At 46.9% G+C, this 16870-nt stretch overlaps 1 protein-coding gene across 4 annotated transcripts in view; it reads left to right on the top strand.

The window, feature by feature from the left end:
• The window catches only part of SIN3A (SIN3 transcription regulator family member A), a 37992-nt gene extending 21122 nt beyond the window's left edge, over positions 1-16870 (top strand). For 3 of the 4 annotated variants that reach the window (XM_088148366.1, XM_088148365.1, XM_015890478.3), the window contains exons 8-21: positions 375-533; positions 1357-1440; positions 2344-2462; positions 2835-3045; positions 4098-4214; positions 4538-4776; positions 5690-5873; positions 7104-7665; positions 8783-8952; positions 9693-9866; positions 10772-10864; positions 11980-12074; positions 12347-12572; positions 13765-16870. In XM_088148366.1, the coding sequence (XP_088004492.1) occupies positions 375-533; positions 1357-1440; positions 2344-2462; positions 2835-3045; positions 4098-4214; positions 4538-4776; positions 5690-5873; positions 7104-7665; positions 8783-8952; positions 9693-9866; positions 10772-10864; positions 11980-12074; positions 12347-12572; positions 13765-13995 (2664 nt within the window). In that variant the 3' untranslated portion in view covers positions 13996-16870. The remainder of the gene's footprint in view (positions 1-374; positions 534-1356; positions 1441-2343; positions 2463-2834; positions 3046-4097; positions 4215-4537; positions 4777-5689; positions 5874-7103; positions 7666-8782; positions 8953-9692; positions 9867-10771; positions 10865-11979; positions 12075-12346; positions 12573-13764) is intronic. The other variant, XM_088148367.1, reaches the window with a different exon arrangement.

The following is a 16870-nucleotide window of genomic DNA, read 5'->3' as shown; positions in this document are numbered from 1 at the left end:
TGCAGACTTGCAAGATTCTGTTAATGTAGCCTTATAATAAAGTAGAATTAGCTCATCTGGTCATGTTTCTTGTCTGGTCCACCTGGTAAGGCTGACAAGTTTTTAAGACTCCTTTAAGAGTCTTTTCTGCCCATGTTTGTTCTTCCTAAGCCGATTTATGTACCTCTTTTGGCTATGGAACAACTGACAACCAGAGAATTATTATTAGCGCGCATATATACTGTATGAGGGCTGAGCGGGACGTGATCAAAAGTCATTTTTATCTTCGATGCATGTATTCATAGCCTCTTACCTGGCTAACTGTTGTGAAGCGTTTTTGCATGTTCTTGACTGTGGGAACCATGATGGACTTGTCTGTGGTTCTTTCCAATCAGCTCTTAAGCAAGACCACTGCAGAGAAAGTGGAGTCAGTGAGAAATGATCACGGGGGCACCGTTAAGAAGCCCCAGCTTAACAGCAAGCAGCAAAGACCCAATCAGAATGGCTGTCAAATCCGGAGGCACGCCACCACAGGGGTAACCCCTCCAGTGAAGGTGAGAACCTGTTGCTGCTTCCTTCACAAGGCTAATAGTGGTGGTAATTCTGTGGATCGTGTACAGTCCTTAGATATAAGCACATACCAAATAAAAACACCGCTTCAACCTAATGTTCAATCCTGTCTTCCCCCAGTAATAATAATAAATGCTTTAATTTTAGAAACTAATAACACCTAAGGCAGTGTTGTCCAAACTTGGCCACTTTAAGATGAGTGGACTTCAACTCCCAGAATTGCTGGCTGGGGAATTGTGGGAGTTGAAGTCCACTCATCTTAAAGTGGCCAAGTTTGGACAACACTGACCTAAGGGATCTTTAATGCTATAAAAACAAGTATTTTCTATAGTGCCTTCACGTTTTGTTGACATTATTGTGAAGAGCTTCAGTGGACTAGACTACACTTTGTGAGGCACATCAGAAGCTTAATTTTCAGCAGCCTTTCTAATGCTCCAGGTCTGCGCTGGCCACTGAAAGAGGGAATGGGAGGGCAGAAAGTCGTAACCCTGAGTCAAATAGCAATGGGATTTCCCTTAAGGCTACCTGGACAAATAGTCTAATTTTGGATTGATTACTTAATTATTCCATATTTCCTAAGGAAAAGGCGCAGAGCACTACAAACCCCTGTGGTTCAAATGTTGCATCTGCTTCTGCATCACTTGATTAACAAATGTTTGTCCTACCAAAGGGGTATCGATACTGTGCAATTATTCCTCTTCTGTTTTTTAACTATATGGTAACTCAGCAAATTTAAAATGTGTTGTGGTAGATATCAGTTATCTATTCTGTTGTGTGTGTGTGCGTACATGTGCTTTCTTTCTGCAGAAGAAACCAAAGCTCCTTAATTTGAAGGACCCATCCTTTGTAGAAGCTGGTAAACACGGGACAGAGTCTCTGTTCTTTGACAAGGTAAGAGAGCCTGATGAATCGTGGCTTCCGACCGTTTATTTCATATCTCTAATCAGCTTGGTTGAGATTAATGTTGCAATTCTGTGCATATTTACTCAAGAATTATCCCTCCTCCCGCCTAAGCATCCTAGAGTTGCATTTAAACAGGTTGTAGCTTCCGAAATGTGTCTCTCTGGGCATGTATCTGTCCTGAGGCCCAGATACTGGACTCCTCATTCACTGCCAGCGTGGTACGAACTGTACTCCTTCATCGGTTCCTGTTTTCCTTTCACCTTTGTAGCAAATGGTTGCCGAGCTTCTTCCCCAATTCGGGCCAGCTCAGGGAAGGGTTTCACACTCCCTTTTACAGGGTAGCGTTTTGGGAAAGAGCAGGCTTGGTGAGGTCGCATCCATTCTGTCCAAATGCAATTGGGACAGGCCTCGGAGTCCACGGACCCAAGGATCCCATGTAGAGAAAGTTCCAGAGTTTTGGGGAGAGGGTTGGCTTTGTCCACAATGGTTCATCGTAAGTTTTGTGAGACGAGCAAATGAATTATGAAATGGGTGAGGAAATTGATTTACCCCCAGCATTATTCTGCATAATAGGGAATAACAACTGCATATTCATGAGACAAAAGTCAAGCTTACTTATGACATTCTTCAGCTGTTCAACAGCTACTGCATGTGGGGGATTATCTGGGGACTGCAAGGAGTTACATTGTGGGTCATGATGCATTTCTCATCATCCTTCAGCTCTCTCTGGAATAAATGTACCCATTTCCCAGCTCCACCTATGTAATGGCTGTTGGTTGATGTGCTTGGAATCGTGCTAATGGGAGAGGATTAAATTGTCCCTTTGCCAGGGCAATCCTTCCTTTCCCAACTTTCTTGTGCTTCTTTTTCTCTTCCCGTTCCGCGATCCAGGTCCGCAAGGCATTGCGCAGCACAGAAGCCTATGAGAATTTCCTCCGTTGCCTAGTCATTTTCAATCAGGAGGTGATATCCAGAGCTGAGCTGGTGCAGCTTGTTTCTCCATTCCTGGGGTAAGCAGGCTAAGTAACTGATCCTTTAGTGTGCTCACTTGTGTGACAGACAACATAGATTGAAGAATTGAGAATTTACAAGCAGCGAGCATCTTGCTTGTTCCATCTGCCAACTTGCTTTGAGTCCAAGGAGGAGAGATGCTTCTGCTCCAATTAGCGGCAAACTCTAGTCGCCATGTTGTACCGGCATAGCGAATTTCACCACAGAAGATGCAAGAAGAATGTTTAAATAAGCAGCGGTTGCATCTTTCCCTGAATAAGATGATTAAGAGTGTATTGAAAGTTTAAACCTTACTAAGAAGTGTAAAAATCTCTCTGCCACAGCAACTCTGATGTAATGTATTCTGCTCGCATTGGATTTCTTTTTTTCAGAAAATTCCCAGAGTTGTTCACTTGGTTTAAAAACTTCCTGGGCTACAAAGAATCTGCACATCTGGAGACCTTTCCGAAGGAGCGAGCCACAGAGGGGATAGCGATGGAGATAGACTATGCTTCGTGTAAACGACTGGGCTCCAGCTACCGAGCCTTGCCCAAAAGTTACCAGCAGCCCAAATGTACAGGTCGGACGCCGTTGTGCAAGGAGGTACGCTGGCATTCTTCCCCCTTTGAGGATGTGGATGTTGGTGAAACCTAGCAAGAGTGGTATGACCTCCAAGGATCACCCTCCCCTCAATTGCCTGGTATTTATTTTAATTACCTATAGTCCTCGGCTTATGATAGCAGTTGGGAGTGGAATTGCCATCTCTAAGTGACACCGCCATAAAGAGCGACGTCATTTGACCATGCCGCTTAGCAATGGCAGTTCTGGCAGTCCCAGTTGCTGTCATTAAGCAAGGGCCTCACGTGACTGCAATTTCTCATTTCTTGCCGGCCTCCCCATTGACTTTGCTTGTGGGAAGCCGGCAGGGAACGTCAGAAATCGTGATCACGTGACCGCAGGACACTGCAATGGCCAGAACTCTGAGGATTGGCTATAGCTACCACTCATTCAGCGCCGTTGTAAGTTTGAACAGTCACCAAATGGTCGTAAGCCAAGGACTACCTGTATAGATACCAAGAACTGGTCTTTTTCATGTCCCATGGTCTCCATTACTAAGCTATTGCCTTTGAGTGAAGCCGAAGAAAACTCTCTAACTTTGATAGCCAGGAAGACATGAAGAAGAGCAGAACGATACGTGAGAGAATAAAAATGACCGGTGAAAAGGATTACGTCTATCTATGAATGTGAAGTTCCCCAGTGGGGAATACCCCTCACGTGAGGTCTTTATTGGGTACGTTATCAGATCGGGCTTAGCCTACAGACTCGCTTTTTAAAGACCAGCCCATTATGGGATGCACGTCATGAAATTGTTCTCAGCAGCAATCTTTTTTTCTCCCACAAGGGGGTGCCCTTGTACAGCAAACTGTTCTCTGGTGACAAATAGGGTTTTCTGATGGGGAAATCAGACATAACCAGTGACTGGACAAGCAGCATCCTGTTAGCAGTCTGATAGGCCTTTTCCCTAGCTCAGTGTTTCTCAACCTTGGCAGCTTGAAGATGTGTGGACTTCAACTCCCAGAATCCCCAGCCAGCAGAATTCCCCAGCAGATTATCTTATTAGCAGTAAGACCCTTCTTTCTCTCTCCACTGCTCAGGTTCTGAATGACACCTGGGTCTCCTTTCCATCGTGGTCCGAAGATTCTACGTTTGTGAGCTCGAAGAAGACTCAGTATGAAGAACATATCTACCGATGTGAAGATGAACGGTTCGAGGTAGGTAAAACAGGGCTTAATCTCCTGGTGTGATATCAGGAACTTAGCTCAGGGGTGGCAAAACGGCAGATAAAGTACTACAGCTGGAAGAATCAGCGTCATGCAGCGTTTCCCAATCTGACAGCTTCTGGCTAGATTTGAAATCAGATCCCACTTGGGAAGTTGAAATTCAGCCTTTCCGGGGGGCTGCGTGTCAGGGAGTGCTTCTGTATAGGGATGACTGGGCCGTGAGAGGAAAAGTTCCCGCTTCAGGTGCTACCTGGGTCATAAACTCCTTTCGTTAGCAACAGTTAAACGTAGCTGATGAGCATTTTCTTTTTCAGCTGGATGTGGTCTTGGAGACCAACCTAGCAACCATCAGAGTCCTGGAGACAATACAGAAGAAACTGTCCCGCTTATCAGCTGAAGAGCAAGCCAAATTCCGCCTTGACAATACCTTGGGGGGCTCCTCAGAGGTTATCCACCGCAAAGCTCTGCAGAGGATATATGCTGACAAAGCTGCCGACATCATTGATGGTCTTCGGAAAAACCCAGCCATTGCGGTTCCCATTGTGTTGAAAAGGTATCTCGTCATCCGGGGCGGGGGGGGGCATCTCAGTGGAGATGAATATTCAGGTGAAAGTTACACTGAAAAGTCACAATGTCAAGGAACATGCTAGGCAAGCTTTGAAGTATTCCAAGGTCTGGGATCATCTGTGACCACCTGTCGCGTCTCATGTGGACAAGAACTTCGAAAAATGGTCTTGGGGTCTGAGTAGGTAGATGTGGAGATGGGTGATCCTGAGGACATCCAAATTCAAAGCTGTAAGTCCCTTTAAAAGTTGGGAAAGACTAGGAGCCATTATAGCTGGCCAAGCCCTGACATAATGTATTTTATCATCTAGCCATGACTAGCAGTCTGATTCCAGAGGAACTGAAATTTCCTGATTATTCCAAAAGCAAATGTACATCTAAACCATTGCTTGGTGGCTGAGAAGACCAGCATTGGCAGTCTGCTGACTGGCAGGCTTCTTCAACCTGGAATCCTCAGATACATCAGCCTTGCTGGCTGGGAATAATGACAAGTTGCAAAGCTTACGCATCTGGTTGGTGCCAAGTTCATAAAGCCTGGACTTTATGCATATCTCTTGGACCCTGCCCCTTTTCTGTGGATCTCAGGAGCCCCAACTCACTGGTGAATTTCACAGCTGACATGGGAGAGTTATGTTAAAGTCCTTCAACCCTTCTGGATTCACCCCTATACTAGAAACAGCAATTCTGCTACAGAGAAGAAGGAATGGAGGGGTGGGAAAAGGGCTAGATAGAAATGCACTTATCCAGCTCCCTATTGCAGTAAGAAAAGAGACCACAGGAACATGGTGAGCACATTCTTTTATATTACCAGATTTTTCATTCACGTCTGTTGAGTGGAATGTGATAAAACCACTAGGTGTCACAGCCCTTTCTCAGACCCTGTCGCTCGTCTTCCTGCCTAGGTTGAAAATGAAAGAAGAGGAGTGGCGAGAAGCTCAGAGGGGATTCAACAAAGTGTGGCGGGAACAAAATGAGAAATACTATCTGAAATCCTTGGACCATCAGGGCATCAACTTTAAACAGAACGACACCAAGGTCTTAAGATCAAAAAGTCTCCTCAGTGAGATTGAGACCATTTATGATGAGGTACGTTGACATTTCTTCCTCGCCTTTGCTCACGCAATATATATAGTTGAGCCCAATTATATTTTACCCTGACTGCTTGCTGGGAAAAAGGAGGAGGTGAGTTTTCATAGGACTTCAGAATTTGTTGGAGGACTCTGAGCATCTGCTTTTGAGGCCATTGTGGCTCAAGGTAAATTAAATAGAGCTTTCCTTCTAAGAATGAATGGTAGCTTCTCTTTTCTTCTTTTTTAAATTACCATTTCTTCATGCTTCAAAAAGGAACCTGCATAAAGTTTTTGGCCCTAGGCTGATAAATCTATCACTGAGAAGCAGGCGTCCAACCTCAGTTCTTCACCAGAAAGAGCCCTCTTTCTGCCATATTCCCGTTTGCTGCAGTCAGATGAAGGTATCCATGATTCAAGTGTTGAAAAAAGGGGGCACAGAGATAATTTATATAGGGAGCTGGCCTCTTGTTTTCTCTAAGGCACAGTTGCAGATTTGGGAATGGCATACATGTAAGCAGATCTACTGTTCCATAGCATTCCTCTCTGACCCTCTGGAATTGATAAAGGCATGTTTCTATTTAGGGATCTAGTTTCTTGGGAAATTGGTCCATCACTGTTGGGGGCAGGACTGATTTACCTGCTCCACCCCATAAGCCTGGTGCATGAGCTTCCAACATACACTGAATGACTAGCTCAGGAAACACAGCAGCCTAAATGGCCTTTTCTTTTTCCTTCCCTGCTCCACAGAGGGCACAAGTCATTCAGTGATCTACCAATGATCCGCTGGTGCCCATCCCTGCTGTAGGGACTGGTTTTTGTGGAAGGATTTCATAATTTGTTGCAGTTCCTTTTGCCAAGGGATTTGGTGTTGAATTTGCCAAGTTTTCCTTCATCTGCAACTTGAAAATAATCATGAGAATCAATAGAAGCGAATATGTGTAGGTCAGGGTTGAACTGTGGAGTCCTTGGGGTTCTCTGAGCTTGGTTGTGCACTGAAGATGCTACCTAGCTGGATAATGACACGTTTGCAAGAAAACAACCAAGCTCAGAGAACCCCAAGGACTCCACAATCATGAGAATGTTGAAGAACATCAAAGAGCTCTTGGAGGAAGGTGTTCAGATTGTCCTTTTGCTTGGAGGCAGTTGAGGAAGCAGTGGGACCTTTTCCTTGTAGAGAACGTGTCTTTCCTCTTCATCAGCAGCAATTTGTAGAACGACCTTGTGCTCTCTGCTTCTTGATTTTCAGAGGCAAGAACAAACATCTGAAGACAACGCTGGCCCTCATCTGTCTCTGGCCTACGAGGACAAGCAGATTCTGGATGACGCTGCCTCTCTCATTATTCATCACGTGAAGCGGCAGACGGGCATCCAGAAGGAAGACAAATACAAAATCAAGCAGATCATGTACCATTTCATCCCGGACCTCCTCTTTGCGCAGCGAGGGGAACTCTCCGACCTGGAGGAGGAAGAAGAGGAAGAGATGGACGTGGACGAAAGCTCTGGGGCGGTGAAGAAGCACAACGGGGTGGGGGGCAGCCCCCCCAAAGCCAAGCTGCTGTTCAGCAGCACCACAGCTCAGAAGCTGCGCAGCATGGACGAAGTCTACAACCTGTTCTACGTGAACAACAACTGGTACATCTTCCTGCGCCTTCACCAGATCCTGTGCCTGCGGCTGCTGCGAATATACACCCAGGCAGAGCGGCAGATCGAAGAGGACAGCCGGGAAAGAGAATGGGAGCGAGAAGTGCTGGGCGTGAAGCGAGAGAAGGGCGACAGCCCTGCCATCCAGCTGCGGTTGAAAGAACCCAGTAAGTGCCTCTTTCCGGCTGGGGAGACGGGCATGGAGAGGGGTGCAAGGGGGGGAGCAGTGCTGGCTGCCTAAGGGGACATTCGGGTTGATGGACATGAACCGAAAGAGACCGGTGGTTACATCAGCTCACGTGTTCTGCATGTGAGGTCAAGGGCTCAGAGCTACCGGCTCTTCCTTGGATCTCTCCAGCATTAAAAGGCGTGCCGCATTCTTGGGTTAAACCCCTTAAATCAGTGAAGAATTCAGTGAAGAAAAGGGATGAGGCAGTGAACTTTTGAGGTTTTTAACATTACTAGCTTCTGGGAAGTAGAAATGTAGGTGCTGGTTGAGATAGCAGCGGTCTCTCCTTTCAGCTAATGACACTGAAATAAGCAACCCAATGATCTGAAATAATACATTAAAGCAATTTAACAACGATTGATTTCTGAATTATTTTGTGTGTTTTTTAAAATCAGTTTCTCTTACTATTATAGTATAGCCCCAAACAGATTAGATTTTGCTTGGATTTTCAGGCAGTAACCCCTAATATTAATATTAACTCCATGATGTTTTTAAAAACTTGGCAGCCCAATTCTGCACGTGTCTATTAAAATAAATCCCACCAAATTTCATTAGGGTTCACTACAGTGGAGTTTGCACCCTTTAATGCTCGCGTCCACAGTGTCTCTCCTTGGTCTGCGTTTATATGGAGCGCATGACTGTAGGAGCTCTTTAAACATGCGCGTGTCTTTGAGATCACTATTGTTCATCCTAGTTTCAGCAGTCAACCAAAAGGAGAAACAAGATTCTTAAAAGGCGTCCCTCCCTGTGAAAAAATCTAGATCTAGCTGTGGAAAGGGAGAAGAGAGCAGTGAAATGTTACGGAAGGAGAAATAGCAGCTCAGCCCTGAGAAAGAAGGAAGTGTGAGAACAGAACTCAAAATAACCTCATCTTGATGGGGCAGAGAGAGGGTCTGACGGTCTGCTGTCTACAATAACCAAGAGCATTTCTGAGATCTCTGCTGCTTCTGTTCCTAGACCTTGCCTACCTTGGAGGGCTGACACTTCCTCTTGTATTTTAAACCTGCAAGTCAATATGAGTTTGTTCTCCCTCTTCCCCCCCCCATCAATTTCAGTGGACATTGAAGTGGAAGACTATTACCCTGCTTTTCTGGACATGGTGAGGAACCTCCTGGATGGCAACATGGATTCTTCCCAATACGAGGATTCTCTTCGCGAGATGTTTACCATTCACGCCTACATTGCGTTCACCATGGACAAACTCATTCAGAGTATTGTTAGACAGGTGATTCTACAAGAGAGAGAGAGTCTGTGTGGGTGGGGTGGGGTGGGGTGGGGTGGGGTGGTTTAAAGAGAGAGAGGGGAAGAAATGCCAGAGATGGCTGTTTATTGCCCTTACAAGGAAATCCCAAAACATCTGAGTTGGATATGGCTGGAATAGTTGGGACAGTAATTGCTGTCTGACATGAATGAAAAGGGATTGCCACTGAGACATTTACACATACTATAAAGTGTCCTTTGCTGCATCATTTAGGAAATTCATCTGATTGAAATAGTGTGGTTGTGTGGTATGCTGCAAACATGCTTTTCCTTTATGGCATGGGCGAGAATCTTTGCCAGTACTTCTCCCCACCCCCCACCCCCCCATTATAGTTTTGGGAATAAATTTGCAAAGCAAGAGTAGAACAGTAAATATTTTAATCCTCTTTCAGGAGAGGCTGCTTCATTTAAAAATCACTTCTTCCAAACACCATCTTCATGAAATGATCTAGTTTGATACAGGAGCTGTTCTGTCCATGTTTTCATGTCTGAGAAAGGCAGTTGGGGCACTTTAAATGAGGTTTGCCGTTAACAGTTCCCTAGTTCTCTCATAAATATTGCTGTTTTGGGCCCCTGGAAGAAGAGTATCATTTTAAAAAATGACACCTTCTAGGCTGGAGATGTTAGACTAGCTCAGTGGTTCTCACACTTGGCAACTTGAAGAGGTGTGGACTTCAACTTTTTTTTTCTTTTTTTCATCCTCAGCTCCAGCACATAGTGAGTGATGAAATCTGTGTGCAGGTGACAGAACTCTACCTGTCTGAGAGCCACAACAGCGCAACGGGAGGCCTGCTGACCTCACAGTCATCTCGGTCCCTGGTGGAGACGGCTTATCAGCGCAAAGCTGAGCAGCTCATGCAGGATGAGAACTGCTTCAAGGTAACGAGGAGAGCTGGGCAGGAAGGAGGATCCTGATGGTCTTTGAGGAGGAAGAAATGGATAAGATTAGGTTTTGGAAGGGAGACGGGGTGATCTTTTTCCTCCAAAGGTGCCAAGATGCATTTTCATTTCCAAGTCCATTCAACTTTCCTGAACCATTCTTCTAGTGTCTTTTATGGTCTACAGAAGCCTTGAATGAAAGCTAGCAAAGATGCCACCCGCGACTTCAAGGCTACCTAAATAAGGAGATCAGAGGCTTTCTGGGCAATGTAACTGCAACTGGAGTTGCCTTGGAGCAACTAAAGTGTTCCAACACTTTGTTGGAATTGGCATGCTTAACCAAAGGCAGGGGCTGCGTGGAATGAGCAGTTATTTTGATTTTTGATTTTTCTTTTAACTGGTCGAAATGTGGCTAAAGGTTTCTCAGATGATTTATGACTCCCCAGGCAGAAGCTGGGAGAAACATGCTGTTCTTCCTGCTTTTGATGCAGCACTGAAAGGAGGAGGCTACAACTTTCCCTGGAATCTTCTCCCCAACTTCCCCTTCCCTAAAAATAATCCCACTCCTGCCCCCCACCCCATGCCAATCTGAGCTTCTCACAGAAACGCTCATCCTACAACTCTCTCTTGCTTTAACCAGACAGTCTGCTCTTTGCTTTTATCGTGGGGCATGACTTATGCCAGAATCCTTAAGGGCAAGATATTGCAACTGCCTCTTGATGGAAGAGATAAATTCACAGCCGCTGGGGTAATCTTTACTTGTGGCTGCCCTTTCAAACCAAGCATTTTGCTAATCTGAAGCTTTGCCTATTTTAATAACGCCATGTCTAAATCCAGGCTATGGGCCTAGTTAAAAAAAAAAAACAGGAGATGGTTTGACCAGCATCTTGTGTTCTGTCATGCAGATGATGTTCGTTCAGAGTAGAGGCCATGTTCAGTTAACCATCGAACTGCTTGATACAGAAGAGGAAAACTCTGACGATCCTGTTGAGGCAGAGGTACGGGTGGGCCGTGCTCGGTTAGCAGTTTTACAGCGTTTTCATTACCAGTCACACAAGCGCTTTTAAGAGGAACGGCCTAGCACAGCTGTAATGGCCTGTGGGAATGACTGGGGAGGCAGGAGGAAGAGCTGCAGCGTAGACATCCATCATGCAAAAGGTGTCTCAGCCCACAGAAGGAGGGAGGGTGGGGGAAGCGTCTCAGAAGGGACCCTCCCTAGTTTTCTGGAAAGCAAAAGGAAAGGAGGGGAGAAATGCTTTCAGACTTGCAAGATTCTGTTCATGTCACCTTACAATAAAGGTAGCATTAGTGCTCCTGGTTTGTGCTTCCTGTCTGGAGTACCTCGAAGGGCTGACAGCAGCAGAAAAAGGCCTGGATTGTGCCAAAGGAAATGAAATGCTTCAGGTTTGAATAGATTGCGTGGTCCTATGCTAGCATCTTTCCTTCCATATTTTAACACGTGTATTCACAACTCCTGAATTCACACGGATGTCTCCGTTTGATTTAGGTTTCAGTTCGATGGCCTGTTTTTTGGGTCTGCTAGAAAACCAACGTTTCAGTATTGAAGCTGAAACCTTTAGCCATACAGAACACCAAATTCCAGATAACAGGTTATAGAAATTTCCATGAAGATGTTCAGTACAAGCTCACCCCTCCTAGACTCCTCTCAAGAAAGGAGGTGGAGATTCCATCCCAGTAGAATTGCATGCTGCTGTTCGGGCTCTGTAAAGTGTGGCTTAAGTATTTAGGGCTTAGCAGCGTGCTCTTTGTGTGAAAGAGAATATTATATTTCTAGAGTTGAGAGAAACACTTCCGATTCTTAGGTCTGAGCACCAACGTTTTGAAGTGCCTGGATGCTGGGAATTGTGAGACGTTTTCTACCTCTGCTTTAACGTTCATAAGTATGCTCCTTGCTGCTGCTTGTTAAACATTCACAAAGAGACTGCGTTCTTCTTACTCCCCTTTTACAAATACAGGCTGTACTACTACTGGTAGCACCATGGAAAGAAAGTTTGCAGTGATTGCGTGCGTGCATTGATTCTCACTGCTCAAGCAGAAAAGCTTTTTTCCCCCTTAAAAGGAGTTGACTGATCCTCTCTCGGTTCCCTTTCAGCGTTGGACTGACTACGTGGACCGGTACGTCAACTCGGACTCCACGTCTCCTGAATTGCGGGAACAGCTGGCCCAGAAACCAGTGTTTCTGCCCAGGTGAGAGAACAGAACCGCTACTTCGCCTGCATTGAAAGCCCCAGTGGGCAGTTTTGAGCCAGGTGTTGCCTCTAGAGATGGTTCCTGTTCTGTTCGGCTCGGTGGGAGGGGGGGGATTGCTAGCCCAGGGGCTCAGCGTGGCAGCCACGTGCTCCCAGTAATGGCCTTCAGGTTTCCCAAAGCCACTGTCTTCTGTGAATCAAGCTTCCGCTCTCGACATGGCCCACCAGAAGCAGCGGGATGGGTTTTCGGGCAGACACTAATTCCAGCAGGGCCTCTCTGCTTCTCAGGAACCTGCGGCGGATCCGCAAGTGTCAGCGGGGTCGGGAGCAGCAGGAGAAGGATGGCAAGGAGGTGCTTGGCAAGAAGACCTTGGAGAATGTGGAGAGCTTGGACAAGCTGGAGTGCAAATTCAAGCTGAATTCCTACAAGATGGTCTATGTGATCAAGTCGGAGGATTACATGTACCGGAGGACCGCACTGCTGCGCGCCCATCAGGTTGGCCCGGGGGGGGGAGCCGATGAGCCCTTGTCCCCTGAAGGGAAACTGTACATCCAGGGAAGGCAGGTGTTGGGGGACTGGAGATGGGGAAGGACCACAGTGGATGGCATCACCATGCGCAGTGATCAAGCCAAGTGACACACAAGAGCAGGGCAGGGACATTCTCCCCAATCCCCTTGCTCATCGCCCACCCTCCAGTTCTTTTTGGAATATCTTTCTGGGTTTTTTTCTTGGATTTTAAAATCACACTGTGCCCGTTTTAGACCTCATGCTACCACTACCCCATGTTTCCTGTCTTAAAATGCAAGATTAGTTGATTGATTGAAAACATAATATGGCCACCCATCATAAACCAAACTCTGGGCGGTTCCCAATCCAAAACGTTGTGTGGCCCATGTCAAATGAATGAGCAAAGTTGGGTGCAGAAAAATGGGGTTTGGGGGTATGCACGGCCCTAGAACCTCAGGTTCTCCATCTCTGCTGCCTGCAGATAATACCCTAGTGAATGGCGGCCGTCTGGAAGTGTATCTCCAGGCACCCAAATGTTCTGTATCTTCCCAGAGCCCCGGACAGAGAATTACAGGTTTCGGTTCTAGAAAGGCAGCATCTGTCAGGAGAAACGTCCTACCCATAGAAGCAAAGTGACAGTAGAATCAGTAGCCCAGAGGAACAGCAGACTCCATTTCTGCTGGGGATGCTATAATAGTTGGATTCCTGCCCTAATTAAGGGGATGGACTGGCATCCTAGATCCCATATCTTGGGCCCATTTTTAGGAACTGTCAGCTCCTCCTCTGATTTTGCAAGCTGTTTTACTGAACCTTACCTTACCTGCTCTGAGCTGCTCTCACCAAACTGGATCTTTGCCATTATTAACGGACCATCACGAATGTAATTCCACAAAGAAAACACCAATGTTGCTTCCAAATGCCACATTTTTCCACGATTTGCAGCCCTCGCAGATTAGCATGCCAGTCCTCTAGGATTATCGCCATGAGAGAAAGTTTGTTCCGCCCCGGGGGTCGTGGGGTGGGGCCGTCACAGCTTAGGATCTGGTCCACACTTGACCGCAGGGATGTCCATGGGGTATTTTCCGAAAAGCTGCAGGCAGGCGATCAGCCTGCGTTTGAGGTGCGTCGGTCGTAGCCTGACCCTTCTCTCTCCCTCCTTGCCTCCCCCCCTCGCCCGCAGTCCCACGAAAGAGTGAGCAAGAGACTGCACCAGCGTTTCCAAGCCTGGGTGGATCGATGGACCAAGGAGCACGTAACCCGTGAAATGGCAGCTGAAACTAGCCAGTGGCTCATGGGGGAAGCTTTGGAGGGCCTCCTGCCCTGCACCACCACTTGCGAGACGGAGGACTTGCATTTTGTGAGCATCAACAAATACCGCGTGAAATACGGCACAATATGTAAGACGCCCTAAACTCCGGTGGGGGAAGAGGGAAACAGGAGCGTGTTTGGTTCTGGGGGAGGGGAGGAGCGCACGTGTGGGCGCGCATCACAAAAAGTAAGGAAGATGCCTTCTTCTCCCCGCTCCCCCTTCCTTGCGCGTCTCCGTAACCGCCACTTCCCGACTCACTCAGATCTGAGGCCTCCTGCCGCCCCAGTGCGGTTGTTTTCACATCAGTCTTGTGGAACTGAAGCCAGTCCAGCTGCCAAGGAGCTGAGATCGCTGCGCATGCGCCAAGGCGTGTGAGGTATGTGAGTAGCCCCAGGGAGACCCACTTGGCCTCTACCCACCAGCAGCAGCGAGGATCCTCTGGGGTACTCAACGAGAATTGGTGCGTGGAATTCCCCCCTCCCCCCCCGACATCGCCCTTCCTCCCGAAAGAGACAAGTTTTAAGGCTAGAATATTTTAAGGAATGCCAGAAGTGCTGTGTCACTAGTCTCCACGGGACTTGGCGGCAGACGTTTTGCAAACTTTGGTCAGCTTCCTGGGTTCCGCAGGCCAGTGGTCCGACCCGTCGGCTTCTGGACCTGCCATTTCAACTTTCCTCTACTCATCAGTTGTGTTCCTGTGACCAGGACTCCTGACTTACCTAAACCAATTAAGATCAGTCTGTTCTTTCTAGTGCCAGTGGAACTATCGTTTTATTTGGGTTTTATTATTATTATTACTATTATTATTATGTTTTGTACCTGCTTGTTTACTAGCCTCTTGATGCCATGCACCAGCTTTCCACACAAACACACTCTTCTGTCTCTCTCTCTCACACACACGCACACACACACGCACACAGAGTATCTTCTCAGACACACATGCACGCTTTTACAATAGCAGCCACAACCAATTTTAAACTGGTTCTCCCCCCTCCCCTCCTTTTTTTGTAAATAAATGTACATATTTGTCAATTTTGGTTTTTTTTTTTTTAATTAAAGAATAAGTGTGCTTAATGTGCTAGTACAACTCTTACTAGCCTTTTGAGTACCAGATGGTTTCAGGGTTTAGTACTTACAGGCAAGGGCGGCAAAGTCATTTTATTACACTTTCTACCAAAGGGAGTTGTCATTGTAATGCTTTGTGTGAAAGTTGTTTCTCCTTTTTGTAAAAACAAACCAAAAAAACCCACAAAAAAAAAAACAACAGAAATGAACAATAAGAAGAAGAATCTATTTTGGTTCTTCCTGGGAAAGAGGTGGGACTTGCCTGGACCCTTCGCTCTGTTCTGAGAGGTTGCTACCAGCTTTTGCCAGGAGATCTACTTGATCTACTTGCCGAGGGATCTACCCGATCTGTTGGGTGCTTCACCATGAAAAGATGGAAAGGCAGCTTGTGCATGTGTGAGAGGGTGAGAATGAGAGGTGTGAGAACACACGTGTATTGTAGCTTAACACTGACTGTATTTCAAGCAGCCTGTTTGATATATGAATATACATATATACTTTTTAAATATCTCTCTCATTCTCACTATGGTTTTTTGGTGGGTGGCTTTGTATCCACCTGGTCTTCCAGCTCAGCCGATCGGCACTTTTGGAAAGTGTGGCTGGGCTCCTAGTTGAGGATGACGGCGCTTTTTGTGCGAATTTCTCTGCCGTATTGGGGAAAAAAAATACTGTAAATACCAAACCAGTATTTAACAGAGCTGCGTTACTCTACACATCTGGGTGGAGACAGGTCCATAAATATTTAAGAGGATGGAATGAAGGGTGTGTTTCAGCTTTGGGATAATTTCCAAGTCAATGTTTTTGGAAAAAGAAAACATCGGGAAGGCAGACAGAGAAACCGGAAGGTGGTTCTACCGAAACTGCCGTAGAACTTGTGAGCAGCCATAAAGTTGTGGCTCTGCGCTCTCCAAGAAGACATGTACTTCCCTGCACAAATCGACAAAGCCAAGCCAGCTGGGGTGGGGGCAACCCACGGGTGCTGGGTTTTGCTTTCCCCCCAGCCTGCTCAGTTTCGGCGTGTTCAGTCCAGCAGTCTCTCAGAACAGTCTTGTGGTGGTCCAAGGCAACGGGACGGAAAGGAGAAAAAACACCGGCAGGGATTCTCTCCTGCCACTCGAAAGAGGGGGTGGGCGCCAGCAGGGCAGGGAGGGGAAATGCCCGAGGGAGGCAGGGCAGCAGCAACTCCTCCGAGCCAGAATCCAATAAGCAAAGTCTTTAGTATGCCAGCAATAAGCTAACTTACCCCGACGCTCCTCCCCTCGCCCTGTGAATGAGGGGTTGGGAAGGGGGGGCTCAGCAGGGCCACTGCGTTCTGTTCCACTCGGCTTGGGTGCTTCCCTGCACTCCACTCACAATCCTCTCGAGCGGTTCTGTCCCTCCACTCCCAGGCGGGCTTTCAAAAAAAGGACGCGTTGGGAAACAGTCTTCTCAAGCAGGTTTTGCCCGAGACCCTTCCTGAGCAGGGCAGAATCCTTGCAGCCCCCATGTCTGTGGGGACAGAATCACCTTCAACAGTACCATAACCCCAGACCTCCCTGTTAGCGGGGCTTCCCAGTGTTGCTTTTCTCTCTTTTCCTCCCTCTTTCCCATAATCCTGATGTCTGACATCTAAGATCCAAGGTCCAATCCTAGCCTGTGCCAAGAGCAAAAGGTGTTCCTTCCAATTTTAAAATGGCTTTCATATTCTGTAATGTGACTCCTCTTCTTCTTCCTCTTCTTCTCCCTCCTCCTCCTCCTCTTCTTCCTCTTCCTCTTCTTCTTCCTCTCCTCCTCCTCCTCCTCCTTTTTGCCACCTATTCATGTGATGATTTCTATACAGATGTTGTAAACTTGACTGTAGTGCAGTATGTCCATTAAACTATCAGGGCTACTCGTGTACCAATGTGGTTGTCTTCTGAAGAATTAAACTCAT

The sequence above is a fragment of the Python bivittatus genome, unplaced genomic scaffold (assembly GCF_059951505.1).
Source record: "Python bivittatus isolate LINGU-HERP-01145 unplaced genomic scaffold, Pbiv_v1 ctg000530_np1212, whole genome shotgun sequence".
NCBI lineage: Eukaryota > Metazoa > Chordata > Lepidosauria > Squamata > Pythonidae > Python > Python bivittatus.
This window is presented reverse-complemented; position numbering and strand designations above follow the sequence as displayed.